Here is a 17817-nt window from a genome sequence, read left to right as displayed (position 1 = left end):
TGATCTGTCCCCGAGCCATTCATTGGCTCTCAGCTAAAACTGTGTTCTGTCACCTTTAATCTCCTTCTCCCTCCCACATATATAACTCTGCCTTCATCCCCCTGTCCAATTTTCTTTTATTCTTTCCTTTTCTTGTCCCTTTCCCCTGTTCCTTTGTGTCTCTTCCACCATTCTTCTGCTGCACTTTGCTTTTGGTCTCTCTCTAGGTAAGCTTCTGTTTTTGTGCAGCAAGAGATTTAGTAGCCCAGGTCCACTCTTGCATGTCATTTAGTCTCACAAGAACTTGATTAGTACCAGTCATCCAAACATGGGTTCTCTCTACCTCACTATTGCACCTGGTCCTAGTCAAAGTCCTATATAGATATGGCTGTAAGACTCTCCCACAGCTATATTTTTGAGACCACCATTTTCTCAAAAAAACTCTCTTCTATATGGACCAGTTGCAGTATTCCTCCTCTCATTTGGAGAGAAGTTAACTGGCTGCTTTGAAAGCATTGACTAGTGCTGCCACCAGTAGCGTTTGCCTGTAGAGTCGGTATCCTCCAGTGGGCACCAGGGGGTTACTAACTGGAATTCCAATACAAAGCGCAGACAGCTGGTCTCCACTACTCAGCACCACTATCCAACCATTGAGCAATACCATAAATAGATAATTGCTAGAAGACTTAACACTTTAAACATAAACAGTGTCCAAGAACAGGATGGCTACTTTACCTGGTCTTTCATGGTCTTCCCTAAATCTTTAACATCTTTCATGTTAATAGCATTCTTCCCTCCCTTTTCCTTTCCCTTCTTCTTGTTCTTCTTTTTGAACAAGCATTTCTTACAGAGACAAAAGCAGCAGGTAAGGATTAATAGGACTGCAACTATGGCTATGGCTATTAAGGCCCAAGGTGGCACTGGAAGAGAAAAAGAAACACACACAAAGTGGCACACTGTTAGTAAATTTAAATGTAAAAACCAATAGATTTCATTTGTAGCCAAACCTTTTATCAACCTTTTGAGCATGTATCTAAAAATATTCTGTTGAATTTGTATATTTCCCTCAATTGAACATTTACACAGAGAACATTAATATAACAAAGCAAGCATTATCTATCTACATACTTGGAAATAAACAAAGAATGGAACTTGCAGTTATTTAGATTAATCAGCAGGAATAATTTGATTTGTCTAATGTACTCACAAGATACGCATCTAGCAACAATTTAAAAACCACCTTTAAAATGTTAATCATGTTTAGAGGAAATTGTTTACATCTCTCTGAATAATCATTCTTGTAACCCACCTGGCATTATGGCCTGGTAAACCAACCTAGCCTGAAGTCATGTGGCGCTGACTGGGTACTTGCCTCCAACAGAGCTTAGGTAAAGAAGTGCCTCTGATCCACACAGGCAATTTTAATGAGCAGCATTTTTCCACTGTTTTATTTGACAGACTAGAGAGCTACTCATTATAGATGGAGGTCAAGGTTATCAGTAAACAATGACCAAGGTCAGAGGACTGCTCAATCCAGCATCTATGCTGATAACCATCAAGTCCTTCAGATATTGGCAATGATTCAGTGTACATCTATGTTTTCATTGAAGTCTTATAAAGAAAAACATATTTAGTTTATTCATTCAGTCCAGGCTTTTGGACACTGCTGTAATACAAACAAAGAATACATAATAATAATGATGATGAATTGGTCTTGCAAAAATTAAGACGAGACTTATCTTCACATAAGTAAACTTTAATATGACCTCTTCTGATTCCCATACTTTTCATTGACATACATGACAAAATACATAACGTGATAAACAATGGGGTTTTAAAGAGGAGAAACATTTTTTGTGTCTTGAAATGTATTCTGCCTATCAGATCTGCAAGGTATTCTCTCAACTCAATACATAAAAATCTCTAAAATTATACAGGGCACAATGAAAGTGGTAACCAAATTTATATCAGTGAATTACGAAAGGAAAATGGATAGTGAAAATACAGAAAAATTAATTGCTTAAAGCAGCCAAGTAGAGTAGAAAGCATGAATACTGGAAGTTGCACTAGAGATTGCCACTTCAAAAGGAAATTAAAGTGTTAGTGAGCAGCTTCCTTATTTGTACTTTTTATTTTTCAAACTGCTTTACTGATAGATATAAAAAGACTGTAGGAGACATGTTTGGAATAGTTAAATAATAAATTCCATAACACTTTATGTGTCTCCAAATGTTCATTTAATGTAGTTGCCATAAAAGAGATGTTGTACCGTATGTAGAATAAATGTGAACTGATTATCAAAGAAATGAATGTTAACAGATACAGTGAGCAGATTAGCAGCTGTTTAAGAGAGAGATTTTATGGAGGTGGGAGTAGCAATTCCATAGTTAAGGCTGCATTGAAATCTGCACTTATTGCAAGACTAAAATCTCCATTTCATGCTTTAACGATTGAATTTTGTTTTCAAATTTGGCACAATACTTTAGAGGGCAATTGACTTTTCTATGTCATTTATTTTTTTGTAAAGTATTTACTAACTTTTCCAGAAGAAACCATTTTAAAATGCTGCCTTTGGGAATTTTTACCTTATTTTCCTCATGTTTCTTTGGGTTCCTTTGTTATTAACCCCCCCCCGTCCACCAACCCACAGTCCTTGTCAATTCCAAACATCACATGTAAACACAGTCTACAACTACAACAGAGGTGTAGACCACTTTTAACATCTGAAATTAAATATAAAGTGCTAGTCTCCTTACTTGGTATCATCTAATTGCGTTATGCCAAGATTAACCAAAGGAACTGCTCAGATCCATCAGTTATTTCTGTTTTCTAGTGCTGCAGACCCGTTTCAACAGCTGTGCTTTGCACATACTCCCAGTGATGTGGGGAAGCAGGCTGGCAACAGGAGGTATGAAGATGGACTTCAGAAGAAAGAGGGGACTCTGTGTGGGGGGAGAGGGGGGAAAGGGAGGATATGGAGAGGCAAACAGAATATACCCAGGGTGGGGGGACACAAGGGATTGAGATTAGCAGGATGGGGGTTAGCGTGGATGTGCACGTTGCCTGGGAAGAAAGACGATATGAGAGGGGGGTGTCTGGGGCAGTCAGATGCCTCCATACCGAATGAAGGGGTCCTCTGGCACTGCTGCCTTGGTTCCCCAGAGTAATGAGGCAGCAGCACCATGGGGAGTTCTTCAAGCACTGCTGCCTTGACACACAGACCCTCAGCTCCTTTGTTAAACTGTTTACTGTTTATTTTAATCCATTTGTAATTAATTGCAGACAGTAACTCGTGTTATAATTAAATCACAAATAAATGACTGCGATGCTCAAAGCGATATAGAATTTTTAATTGATCTCTTCAAAGAAGACACTCCCCAGTTTTTTGTTAAAGCCAATACAGGTATAACGGAAGGACGCTTTTAAAGCAGTTCAAGCTCTGGAGACTTTCAAAAAAACTTCAACAACCAAATCTTCAGGAAAAGAAAGGAAAAAACCTCAAACCAGACAGACTGTAAAGAATATTTTCTTCAATATGAGTGTACAATCTCTGTCAAGAAGATGGCTCATCACAATACTGCTACTGGCAAAGAGCACTCAGCCTTATATTACTGGCACTAAATGTACAAATGAGGTTTAAAACAAGTAAAATTTCAACTGTATGGGCTTTGAAACAGAACCAGGTGTTTGTTTTCAGAATGTTTCATAGAAATTTTATTTAAATCTTTCTGAATATAATTACTTATGCTATATGATAAAGCCAAGATTTTCAAAGGAGTCTAGTGATTTCAAGTGTCCCAATTTCTGATACCTTAAAGGGGCTTGATTGTCAGAAAGAGCAGAGCCTCTGAAAATCAGGCCCCTTTAAAATGTCTCAAGTTGGGCATCCCAGAACAGAGGCACTCACTAGTCACTTTTGCAAATGTATGCCTATAGCCTTTAATTTTCTGACATACTGAATCTGAAGAATGAGGGAGATATCTGTATTAATTTTATGAAGCTTATAATCTGTGGATTTGGTAGTAACTATGGGGTGGCTGGCTTTATGGAACCCTAAAGGTTAATTCCAGCTGGATCTCTTGCCAGGTATCCAAGAATCTGGCAAAGACTCTAATTCAATGGACAATACATTGCTGGAAGGCGATCTCGGACCCCCTCTGAAGAAATGTGTGACCAGGTTCAGGCTGCTCAAAACCCCAGGAAATCTGGGGCAGGGACTCTTGAAAAAAAAGAATCACTGAACTGTTGAAAAGGATAAAAAGGCAGACTGAGGGAGACACATTGACTGGTGGGTCAGACCATCAGAAAGGCAGGAGCAGTAGGAGGTACAGCCTGTCTCACCCAGCTCCAATGTTGGGTGGGTGTGCCTGAAACAAGCAGGAATAAGATATAGTTGCAAGGAAAGACTAAAGTTTAAGTAAGATAACATGAATGTAGGCTTTTCATTGTTGTCTTCCCTACCTGATATGTTCTTGTGGACAAATACCTAATACTTGTTTTGAAGAAGCTGTCCTGAGTCACTGCAATTTCATACCTGTCACATGCTTTTAAGAAGTCTATATCAGGGGCCAAACCAAGATGGACCTGCTGAAGGTAGCATGGTTTGTCAACAGGGATGCCGCAGCCTGGTGATCCAGTCTGAAGTGGGGTGAATCATGGGATTTGATGCAGAGAAGTTCAGGTGTAGGCCTGTCACTTGGAAAGGGTACCCATGGAGAGACAGAGAGGTCAAAGGTACAGCTCCCCCCCTGAACAATAACACTGAACCAAAGAGATAAGCATCAGGATTGTATCATTAACCAAGATATTTTAGGGACCATTTCTGTTGACCTCACTCATGTTGAGCAGCAATGACTCATGCGAGTAGTCCCACTGAATCCACCAAGTTCAAAAGGACAACTTATGTGAGTGAGCTGCAAAATGGGAAGAGGTGCAAAATTGTGTCCTTTGTATAAAACCTTTTTTTTTTTTTTTTGGTTAGCTTTACAAAAAATGCTTGGAGAAGTTCAATGCTGACATTCCAGCGAGACAATCTAAAACTATTAACTGCCAGGGAGGACAATTGATCCCAGAGAAAGAGGCAAAGTGAGGGAAGAAGAAAGCTGCATATCAGCATCAAAGTACCAATGTTGGTGTACACTAGTAGGAGGGACTCTATCTATGCAAACAACTCAAAAATGCCTTAATAAATGTGAATATCTATAAAACTACAAAATGGTGTAAAAGCCCTTGTTTGGAAAGCTTCAACACTGATTTTGACAGGTTCTAATTCAGGGCATGCACCACTGGCTTTCGACACTCCCTAGTCAAATGAATCTGTATTTTTATAAGGACATTTGCAATAACTGTGGCATCAGGCTTGTCATAATTCTCAGACATGTATTATCCTCCTGGTGTTGGCTAACTTACAGACAACTACAAGGTGACTAGAAGTCCAATAAGTTTGATGTTTTGAACTGTATCACCCTAACACAGACATGTATGAATATGCATATAGGAACAGAGCTTGACAACAAGTTTGCTCCAACTATAATGGATTATCCTGGAATAATCAAAAGCAAAGTAGTACTTAATTTAGCACATCAGTTGCTGCTACCTCAGTAGAGCAGAACTTTTATGCATGGGTTCGGTTTGTGAAATCCTCATATTTTCCAGTTTGCTTTTATAAGTCCTACTGATTTATGCCTGTCTTATATTATATAGCCTAGCAACACACACACACAGGGTAGGATAGGGAAGAAAGAGATAATTGCCAATTGATACAAATTACCATATTTGCCAACATTTACAATTGATCAGAAGGGACAACTTTGTTAAGGCTTTTTGTTTGGTTTAAATTAAAATCTTGGAATCTGCCTTTGGAAACCGATTTGAAAATACCAGTGGAAATTTCCTGGGTTTTATATGATCATAAATTTTTTTTTAACAACTAAATGATAAAAAAAATGAATCTTACTTGGTATGAAAATAGAATTCTATAGCATAACAGCTTGACACTGGTAAAATATATTCTAATTAAACTAAATACACACCAAATCCTGGGCCCCCAAATTCCCTTACTTATTTGTATTGAACAGAGATTGCGCCCTTCAAACCCTGAGTTTCCTGGCCAAATCAGACAAGTTGGTATGTTCATTCAGTGTCAGGAGAAAAAATTCTCCTCCATTGGAGGGAGCTCAGATGTTTGGAAGGATAAAGGCAGGGGGGAAAAAAAGATGGAGAGATTGGAGTAAGGAAGTATCAGGGAATGCGGAAAACAGACAGCAGAAAAAAAGGAAAAATTGTATAAAGGACTAGTGCTTTGAAATCACCCAAGGACACAACAAGGGAGACCCAGTTAAGTCTGAGAGAAAAGTCAAGCCACAAAAAAGAGAGAGAATAGAAGTGGGAGGGGGAAAGAAAAAGAAAGGAACAAAGAGAGGAAAAGCAAAAAACAGCATATGTAACATTAACATTCCTAAATTTAGTTTATTTATGTGAGCACAAGGGCTTTAGGTGCTGTACAGTTATAAGAAGTGGGAGTGAGGGAGGAAGGCACAAAACCCACCAAAACAGAAACAACCACTACCCACCAAACACCCACACCAGTAAGCATCTCCCCTTCCTCCATCCAGTCTTTAACATCAGGGAAAAGCCTGGTGCTCTGAAGCTTAAAAACAAGGAAGAGGGAAAGAAAGAACAGTGCTCTTTGGACCAAGAGAGTGAACTGAATTCCAAAATTAAGGGCCCTTTATCAAGAAGGCCCTGCCAGTATCCCACTCCTATTTAAGCTAGGGGAATAGTAGCTAATTCCCCATAGCTGATGGCAACTGCCAGGGTATACTACAGGGAAACAGGTGGTCTTAGGGTTGCCAATTTTGGTTGGATGTATTCCTGAAGGTTTCATCACATGACATAATCTTTAATTAAAGATTAATCTTTAATTCCTGGCGACTCCAGGACAATCCTGGAGGGTTTGCAACTGTAGGCGGTCTCTAAAGCAGTCAGAAACCAAACCATTTAGGAATGTATTGATCAAAATCAGCATCTCAGCCAGAAATCATGCTCTCTGTGAGACATACTACTCAGTAAGCAGGCAGCTGCAATTTCCAAATGGTTTGAAGGTGTAATCCCATGTGAAGCACACTGAAACATTCCAACTGTGGTGGCAAAAGCATGGATAACTCTGACAACTTTCACAGATGAAAAAAGGGTTGCAAGCTTCTTGCCAAGTACTGACGTTGGAAAGTTGTTTTGAAAACAGCTGCTCTCTGTGCATCCATCCATAAGAAGTTGTGGATTGAAAATCTCCAGATTGCACATCTGACTAACAAACCCCAGTTTTATTATTAAGAAGTACTGTGTAGATGGACGGGTACTTTTTTGTCTAGTCATTTCTATAATATGCTCTATTCTTACTCCTGCTATTTACTTTTGATGGTGCCAAAACAGAAAAGAAAGGGCAGCTTCATAGCTGTCCAACAGTACCTTTACAGCTCAGGAGATATTAAAAAAATGTCCCTATCTCCCAAAATCCACATCCAAACTAGTCTGCAACACAGGTGAAAGGATGAGACTGAGGCTGACTGAAGAACATATGCTCTGGGAACCCACCCTGGAATGTAAACAGTGGAAGAAGATACGACAGCTGACTGAGGAGGCAGTATGCAGGTTACCAAAAAACACAAATATAAGTACTGGTGTGGACTTGTTAGAATGCCAGAATGCACTGGGAAGGCATGAAGAGAAAAACCACCTATCATATCTATACAGTTTAAATATTAACACTCACTACTTGCACATGTGTTTTTTCCCAGACACAGTTACATATGCTGTGTGGCTCTGTGAGCACACTTTGCATATGGCATTCATACTTCACTCCCATTTTCACTTCCTTACTTCTATCTTAGATTTTCTATATGGCTCTGCTTAGTGCTTACTTAATGTGTGTTTAAATCCTACCTACCACTAGAGGGAACCAGGACAAAGCATCTTAATGAAATGGAATGATGCTGACATTTCCCCACTCTGTCTATTGTTTGAGCATTCAAAGTGGTATTGCAGAAGGCAGTCTCCATGAATACCTTCTGGAAATTACTGAAGCTGTAACTGAGCTAAGAGATGTGTGTTATGACAGCAAAACTTCCCTCCATGCAAAATAGTGTGACATGAAAGTGTGCTGATCAGATGGGTTTCACTTGTTGAATATGCTGCTGCCTAAATGGTTTGTTAGCTGTTATCATGCAAAATCACTCACACTTTGTATTGCTGAATATTCCAAACTTGGCAAATGAACTGACCTGCAGTCTAGCAGGCACAGAGGAGCTGCAGCCTGTTATCTGGCAGCATTTGACAGGATTATACACCTAGCCAAGACACTTGGAATGCTGGCTGAGCAGACCTGCTTACCTTGCCCTTCAAATGCCTGAGGCCAAATCTGCATAAAGTAGATGCTAATTTACATAAATATGCTTTACAAACTATTGGAAATGCAATTTGTTTTAATTACTTCATCTTCAGGGCAGATGGTAGGCTTCTCTTCCCTAGATAAACATCAGGCCAACACCCCATCTTCCTCTGTATGGCTGAGTCTTTTTTTCTTTCTCCTTGTCACCAATTTCTCTCCCCGCATTTCTTTACCCCTCTTCCCCCAAAATCTCTCTGCCTACTCCCCTCTCACCTGCTCCTTTTGACCCATCCTTTCTCTGGGAGACTCTGGAGAGTAAAGAAAGTAGGGCAGAGGGGTTTCCAAATCTCTTCCTTTCCAACAGGCCCCTAGCACACTCACTGCATGTCAGGGCCGGCTTTAGGCCGATTCCCCCGAATCAGGCCCTGTGCCTAAGAGGGCCCCGCGCCCATGCCTAAGAGGGCCCCGCGCCCTAAAGAAGAGCGCCTAAGTTAGGCGCCTTTTTAATTTTTATTCACCCGGCGGCGGTCCAGGTCTGCGGCGGCGGGTCCTTCACTCGCTCCGGGTCTTCAGCAGCATTTCGGCGGCAGGTCCTTCAGTGCCACGGAAAACTCGGAACGAGTGAAGGACCCACCGCTGAAGTGCCGCCGAGGACCCGGACCACCGCCGGGTATTCGAATCAGGCCCCGCACTTCCTAAAGCCGGCCCTGTGCATGTATAGCAACTGGGCCAGGGAAGGAGGTGTGTCTCTGAGCCTGATGCTTCCTGCCTGTCTAGCAGTTAGTGGGGAATGCACCATAGCTGTGGCCATAAAGCCTTTAGAATAAAACATAACAAAATGAAAAGCTCTGGATGACTTCCAGAAATGCCAAAGGCAGCAGGGGCATGCTGCACAACTGGAGAAGAGTGCAGAAAGCTGGAGCCTCCAGCCAAAAGCTGGACAGGAGGCAGCTCTGCTGCAGGCTTTCAGGAAAGGTGCATTTGCAAACATACGGTGATGCCAGGTAACTTGCCAGTGGAGGACAACAAGGAAATTCAAGGAGCTAATATTCAGCTCTAAAAACCTGTAGAAGCTTGAGACAGCATTTTCAATCATGTTGTGGACAATGGTATTTTGTGGTTAAAGAGCATTTCACTTTTCCTGTGACATTTACTGTATGTTACACTTCAAGCTTTGATTGATAGTCTCAAGGAAAAAAACAAAAACAAATGAAAAACTCAGACATCTGCCTATGATTTTAGACTGGGATTTTCAACGGCAGCTAAGAAAGTTCAGTAATACTAAGCCCCAGCATCCAAATATCCTGAGTCAGGCCTCAATAATTCATTACATTGGTTTAAAAATTATGAGATATTTAAAAATACAGTAATACATTTTGGGTTATTTTTATTTGCCTTCTAAGTTTTTGATCTTTTGGGTCACATTTGGGTCACATTTTCAATGTTTGTCCTGCAGCCACGAGGGCTAGAAATATACTTCATTTTTTCAAATAAAAGCTGATATGCTGACTTACTGCAAGAATTCAGGAGTTGGGACTTTAAGAAAACACATAACATTGTGTGACTCAGCAGTCTTAGGAATTAGATGCCCAACTCCCAAGGAAAGTCATTGCTTTGATTTATTGATGCTCAACATTAATTTAGAAGACCTCAAAATAAGACTCAGTGTTAACTTCATCAAGCATAGTACAGAGGAATATTAAGTTTTGTTGCTTGGGTCATATTGTTTTAGACTAAAACGCTTTTCATCAATAGACCACAAAGCACTTTACAAAGGAGGTCAGTATCATTAGCCCCATTTCACATGCAGGGAAACTGAGGCACAGAGAGATGAAAGTGAATTGCCCAAAGTCATCCAGTAAGCCAGAGCTGGGAATACAAACCAGGTCTCCTGAGTCCCATGCCACTATCAGCAGGATGTTTATTAGCTTATAAAAACTGTAAGCAAATTTAGTGCTCATAAAAGGTGTCAGGCAAACAGCAGTGCACATTTATTCACCATAATGAGTCATTTCTACTGTAGATGAGCTACTTCTAGGAGGGTGTTCAGTCAGTCTCTATTGACAATACCATATGGGTGCCAGTTGTGATGGCAGTTTGTGAGAACAACAAACAGCAATGACTTTAGGTCCCTTGTGTGATCTGACCTCCTACCCCCTTTCCTACTGGTTCCCTTATGGTAAATTATCCAAAAAAAACATGGACTAGATGTTGGAGAAAAGGCACAAGTCATGAATTTATAATAAAAATAATGCTAAACTCCCCATGGTTTGTATTATTTTAATCAAAATAGTATTGAATCTCTGCAGGGAGCTGCCTGGAATCACTTACACAGATCCCTGTGGAAAACCACTAATCCTAATATCGGACAGTTCCTGCTGTCGCTCAGCCTTACATCCAGCTCAGATTTTAAACTGGCAGCCGTTGAGATTCTCAACGTAATTGTTGTAATTGCAACTGTTTACTGCCTACCAGTATGATATAAGACCAACATGGTAAAGAGCCAAGGATTTTTATTTTTTAAATGATAAACTTCATGGAATCCAAGAGAGCTATGGCAGAAATGCCCCATAGGCCTTGATCTTGCACTGCGATCCACCAGAGTGCCTATGTGGAGCTATATTGACTTTGAGAAGGCACTGATGAAAAACTGGGTCTTTATCCATAACTTATTTGCAGCATAATGACCCAGGATTTAAGTATCTTTTGCTGTTAAAAATCAGGGAAACAACTGACTGTGAAAAACGGTTAACATTTTCAGTCCTAAAAACCTTTGTAATTTTTCAAAAGGAAACCCCTCTTCTTATCACTTCAATAGGAAAGCATTGCTTAAATGTAGTTAACAGCTGGAGTGGCTTCATTCCCAAGTAGGGACAGGAGCTCTTTTAAAGTCTTCCCTATTTGTCAGCGATTTTTTTTCTCATTAAATTCTTAAATCACATGCCTGGAGTATTGAAAATTCAACTAGCATATCAATCAAACAACACACTAAAAAACCCAATTACTCTCAGAGTTTTATTCATTTTTTTTATATACTCAATGTTAGGTCAATTGTATTAGGTATGTAATTATTGTTGAGAGGATGGGTTGTGTCTTTCCTGTGCCAGGAAGGTATCTAATGATTCTGAATATGCATATTTATTTTGCTGAACAGCAACCCCAACAAATCAATTCAACTTCCACATTTCCTCATGTTTCCACATTTAGCTTTGAACTAACAGAGACTCTTTTATATGCAATACTATCATTATTAATATTACATTATTTGAATTATGGTAATGCCTAAAGGCCGCAATCAAAGCTCATGACCCTAGAGTACTCAGCAACTATACACACGAAACAAAAAGTCAGTTCCTGCCCAAAGGGCTTAATTACAATCTAAGGTATGTCTACACAGCAAGAGAAAAACCCAGTGGCAGAGGGCTTGGGCTGTGACACTAAAAATAGCCATGTAGACATTCTGGCTCAGGCTGGAGCTTGGGCTCTGAAAGCCAGGAACTGGGGTGGATTTCAGAGGCTGAATTCCAACCCGAGCCTGACTGTCTACACAGCTATTTTTAGTGTCAGAGCACGAGCCCAAAGCTGTAAACCTGGGCTCCAAGACCCTCTGCCATGTTTTTTTTTTTTTTTTTTTGGCCTAAGGCAGGGGTGGGCAAACTACGGCCCGCGGGCCGCATCCAGCCCACGAGCCATTTTAAGCCTGGCTGCCAGCTCCTGCTGGGATACGGGGTCTGTGGCTTGGCCCTGCACTGGCGCTCCAGCTGGGGCACTGGATCAGGGGCCGCTCCACACAGCTCAGCCCCGCTCCGGTGCTGGGTCGTGGGTCGCAACACATGGCTCGGCCCCGCTCCGGTGCTCCAGCCGGGGTGCTGGGTCATGTGCCACAACACATGGCTTGGCCCTGCTCCGGCGCTCCAGCCGGGCGCTGGGTTGGGGGCTGCACCATGTGGCTCCCGGAAGCCGCGGCATGGCCCCACTCTGGCTCCTACCGCGCTCCAGTGGCCCCCTCCGGTGCTCTAATGGGAGCTGCCAGGGCAGTCCCTGCAGATGGGACAGCATAGGAGCCGGAGAAGGGACATGCCACTGCTTCCGGGAGTTGCTTGAGGTAAGCGCCTCTCGGAGCCTGCACCCCTGAACCTCTCCCCATGCCCCAACCCTCTGCCCCAGCTGTGATCCCCCCCCCTCTCCAAACCCCTCGATCCCAGCCCAGAGCACACTCATGCACCTCAAACCTCTCATCCCCAGCCCTACCCCAGAGCCCACACCCTCAGCTGGAACCTGCATCCCTGCCCCAGCCCTGATCCCTCTCCTGCCCTCTGAACACCTTGGTCCCAGCCCAGAGCACCCTCCTACACCCCAAACTCATCCTCAGCCCCAGCCCAGAGCATGCACCCTGAACCAAACCTGAACCCCAATTTTGTGAGCATTCATGGTTCGCCATAGAATTTCTATTCCCCGATGTGGTCCTCAGGCCAAAAAGTTTGCCCACCCCTGCCCTAAGGCCTCAAGTCTGTGACGTGTTGTGTGTGGATGCACCAGTTCACTCTTGCCAATTACAGTGCAGGATTGGGGGAAGGGGATTTTAGCATGTGACAAGAGACAACAGGTGGATAAAACAAACAAATGAGGGCGAGGAAAAGAAACAAGTGAAACAATTATCTTTGGCATTTTATGTAGTAGTGTCAGCTCCCCAACTGCCTAGCCATTATTGAGTTCTTTGTAGGCATTACTACAAAGGTGAGTTGGTGGTGGGGGAGAGAGGTAATTTTAATACATCCGTGCATGGAAAATGGAAGCTATTAACCATTTACAATGCTGAGACAAGAAAGAAATCCCATGTGATTATCTATGGTTTGCATGAAACTTGTGTCTCTTGCATAAGAAATTGGTGCTTTTACCTATTATTTTAAACTAGTCTTTAGGGAAATAAAACAGGTGGGTTTTTTTTTTTCTCAAACTTTTTTTTTTTAAACATACATTTTTATTTTTAAAGATATAATAAAACATCTAAACGTGGGTTCTCCTATTGCCTAGTGTTTCCACCTCCTTTAAGTTGCAAGGAACTCTCACCTCCAATGTAACCCAGATTTCTGAGACAGCCGATGTACAAAGAAACCAATTTCGAAGATGCATTTGAGGTTAATAGCCAAGTTGCTTTTCTTTCCTTTTTAGAGGCCCATTTAACATGCTATTATGATGAGGATGATGATGATTGATTACCGGCTTCTGCTTTTCTGCACAAAAAGCATGATTTCTGATCGGCTAAGTAGCAGAGCAGTAATGGTCATTAACTTCCTTGCAGAAGCCACTGCCAAGGTGATAAATAGATTTGGTTTACATTAGCTACTAGACTAAAGCATTATTTGACCTCATTAATGGCTTCTAATCAAATCCAAAGTTACATGTACCTAAAGAGAAGGACAATTATTTTAGGAGAGTAGACTGAGACTCTTTTTGCCAGTCCCAATAAACTCAAATGGTCAAATCTTGCCCCACTGAACATCAGGTGGGGCCAGGATTTCACCCAAAATGTTTTAAAGCAAATGTTATTGCCTTATTCTTTTCTTTCTATTTGGCTTTGGAGCACATTGGTTTTTACAAAGTCAGTTAAACATATTTAGGATTCAATTAAAAAACAACAACAAAATAACGACAAGCTTTTATTCTGTACAAGGCCAATGAAGATTGTATATCTTGGCAAATTGCTCAGCTTTCAAAAGCCATTTATGTTAGTACTGAAGCTCTGAGTAACAATAACTTGGGGATGGAGAATAAGCATCTGTTGTTGGGTCCTAACGTTCTTCATAACTATCCCAGCAGTCCATATACAGAAGGCCAGATACTGATCTTGATCTGTATCTGCAACTTCTATTGGTCTCTGTGGGAGCTGGATGTTTGGACTGAAGAAGTGCTATATATGGTATAAAAATTTTAGCCTTGAATGAATGGATATTGTGAATGCTTTTTAAAATACCTAATGGTCAGTTTTAGAAGAGGGGACCTGTGATGGGTGGCAGTGTTGAACGCTTAAACTGCGTAACTATCAAAGATCAGGGAACATTTTACAAAATATCAGGAAAAACCTATGTGAATATAGAATGCCAAACAAGAATGTTGGGGAATATTCTTTGATTAATTAGTCCCTTGTATTTAATTTGAGGGAGAAAATATCTGCAGGGTTGATTTTCTAGCATTTGCTAGGAATTAGGAACGCCTAATCTATTAAATCATTATACAGCATGAATTTCATACAAACACTGAAAAATCTACATGGAAAGGCTGGATTGTGTTGTGGATAATTTGGCTTCTCCGTGACTGTGAAATGACAAGACTGCAATCTGTTTTTTGGCCTTTTAATCTAGATTTTCTACATTCTAACTACAAATTGTTTCTCTTATCCTTCATCTATTGTTCGGGAGGGCACCAGTGTGAGACAATCATAATCTCTGCTGTACTTGTCACTTCCCATACCAAGCAGATGAGGATAGTGTAAGTAGCTATTCATTTTGCATTCCAGGAATAGGTTTTGCCTCATGTTATGCTTTAGACTTGGACTAATTATAGTATGCATAATTAATTCACATATGCTCTAGGCTGGCCCTCAACCCCGTTAGACCATTTACTGTGTGTTACAGCCTCAGCACAAGGTTCACATCTGTCCGATGTGAACTGCAATATTTAGCTGAAACCTTGAGTAGGGGAATTACGGAATTGTCCCTCCCTGGGGGAAGCTCTGGGAGGGACCGTGTCTGACTGAGTGCACATAGGCATCATCCTAAAAAACAGTGACTCTGCTCTTGCCCTGAATAGCTGGCCTGCTCTCCGGATTAGTGCACAGGGGAGTGGAGTCACTGGGGTAACATTAGCATCCAGAATAGAGGGACTTTATATTTCATAAAATAATATCTTTCTAGCTCTCATGGCTGCTAAAAAAAACCCTTCCAAATGGGAACTGAAGGCAAACCACTGCTGTGTTACCTCCCTGAGTTTGCAGAGAGCTTGAAATAATGACTCAGAGATGCAAACACTCCTGTGGCCTGTTAAACTCCTTGGAGTGTCAGCTAAAACGATGACACTTCAATGTCCACATTAATTATTGCATTGTTGATTATGAGTGAATCGACCGAAGAAGGGAAAAGGAAGAGAAGTCTAATGGGGGTGAGAATTGGGTATTGCTCCAGGAAAGGAAACGCAGAGGATGAACACAGGAGATGTAAAGACCAAGAAGAATATGAGAAAAAGAGAAAAGAGGGTGAGGAAGGAAAAGATATGAAGGAAGTGGCCCAAGTTGGAGGAGAAGAAATAGCCTATTGATTGTGACAATGTACTTCATAAATAATAGTAACTAAATGCTAGTGACTAGATAAAGGCTGCATTCTACCCTTACTCCGTGTGCAGCCTTCCATTGATATTATTGAGTATCTTGCCATGAATGGAAGGGCCAATTGGCATGGAGTCTTAAGGTTATGTCCTGGTCAAGCCTTGTTCGCCAAATGAATTTGACATATCTGCTACAGGCTCAGTAAAAACCCAACCTCTGCAATATCCCCAACCTCCACAATTCCACAGGAAAGAGATATTTAGAACTGTATATTCTGAACTCCCCTCCACACACACTCTATTAAACAATAAACGCTATGTAAAATCTTACTCCATTAAATGGCCATTGGGATCTGTTCCATACTTCCATAAAGGACTCAGATCTACAGTACGGGGTTTGCCAACATGCTTACTTTTCCCAATGTCCATGTCATAATGTTAATGCTTGGCTTCTAAATATTCCTTTTCATCTTCAAAGCATTTTATGAACATGAAGTCATTAATCTTCATAATACTCCTGAGAAGTGAAGTATTATTCCTCTTTTACAGAGGAGAAACTGAGGCAAGGAGGATAAATTACTTGTCTAAAGCCACAGAGGACGTATGTGTCAAAAAAGAGATTTACAAAAAAGATACTCAGACCACATCTTTCTTATTAGGATGGTCAGCATTCCCACTATAGCATAGTTTTGTTTTTCAGAATTTGTGAATTACCCCCAGAAGCTGCTGCATATGGACTAGTCTTCTTTTTTGCTGTATAATCAAAATAAAAATGCCAAGTGGGATCCTCTGCGTTGTGCTTTATTTTTTTGTGTGTGGCAAAAGCCGGAAAAAACAATTTGCCTGTGGATCCATTTCATTGCTATAGATCAAGTTTTCTGCTAAACTGAAAATCACAAAATCTTACAGCAAAAACCACACAAGTGGGTTCTTGCTGCAGTCTTTATATAAATGCAAATATACAGCAAGTAGTTAAGCCCTATGGCTCAGTCAAAATAAAAACATTAAAAGGAGATGTTAAAAAAAAAAAACACAATTAAGACACAGGGAAAATAATCACCACTGGAATTGGAACCCAAGAGTGAAATCCCTATTCCAGTGAAGTCAATGGCAAAACTCCCATTGACTTCCATGGAACCAGCATTTCACCCCAGGTCTTCATTTACCCAGGCAAGTGTTTTGCCATTAACTAAAGGAGCAGCTGTGCTTTCTCATGTTAACAGAAACTTTGTTATAGTTAATTGACAATTCTTTCAAACCTGTAGAATCACCAGCACTGAACAATTAATTCTTTGTCTCTGAATAAGTTAGCTGTAGGAGAGAGATACACTGAGCAAAAGAAAATAGTGTCTATGAAGCATGAAGAAATGAAAACAAAGAAAACATAACTTTCAGAAGAAAGTGGTTATTAAGGGTAAACAAACAAACAAACAAAAAAACCAGCAAAAGGCTAGCAAAAACTGCCTTGGAAAATAAGTGTTCTTAAAGTTATTTGGATAAGTATTAATGAGTTTTCAGAGACATTTTACAGCACATTTATTCTCCAGAGCAACTTACCTCCCTCTTCCCTTGAACATTCTATCTTTTGGGCCTGTTGTCTTTGCTCTAAGGTGCTGCACGATAATAACTACACATCAACCTCTGTGTTATATATATTCTTTGCACAGCACGTAATCCAGCAAATAAAAGGTTAATTATTTTAAAACAAATGCAAATGAGCTGCTGGTTTGTTATTGGCTGAAAGTACTAAGTGATACACAGATGCAACTTTGCCTTTGTAATCTAATTAAGCCTTGTCTAATTAAATATGGGGTGGATCTGCAAAGCAGCTTGAGAGCTGCATAGAACACAGTTGCACTGAGAATGCCTTCTGAGCTTGTAAAGAGCTTGCTGGAAGCTGGTCAGGCTGCTATTTAGCTTCCTCACTCTTTGGAATTGCCTTTTAACAAAAATCACTTCTATTTAGTGTTAAGATCCTTCATTGCACAACACTGCATAGAGGGGAGAAAAGCAGCAGTGGACACTAATAAACTGAGATCCTGATCTTGCAAACACTTAAGCACATGTGTAACTTTACTCGTGTGAATAGTTGAGTTCAACACAACTACTCAAGCACGTAAAGTTAAGCATGG

At 40.8% G+C, this 17817-nt stretch overlaps 1 protein-coding gene across 5 annotated transcripts in view; it reads right to left on the bottom strand.

The window, feature by feature from the left end:
* SYT1 (synaptotagmin 1) overlaps nt 1-17817 on the bottom strand; it is a 501584-nt gene that overhangs the window by 126749 nt on the left and 357018 nt on the right. For all 5 annotated transcript variants that reach the window (XM_054027093.1, XM_054027128.1, XM_054027110.1 and 2 more), the window contains one exon: nt 715-899. In XM_054027093.1, the coding sequence (XP_053883068.1) occupies nt 715-899 (185 nt within the window). The remainder of the gene's footprint in view (nt 1-714; nt 900-17817) is intronic.

Source organism: Malaclemys terrapin, chromosome 1, assembly GCF_027887155.1.
Source record: "Malaclemys terrapin pileata isolate rMalTer1 chromosome 1, rMalTer1.hap1, whole genome shotgun sequence".
NCBI classification, from domain to species: domain Eukaryota; kingdom Metazoa; phylum Chordata; order Testudines; family Emydidae; genus Malaclemys; species Malaclemys terrapin.
The sequence above is the reverse complement of the archived record's forward strand: the minus strand, read 5'-3'. Positions and strand labels throughout refer to the sequence as shown.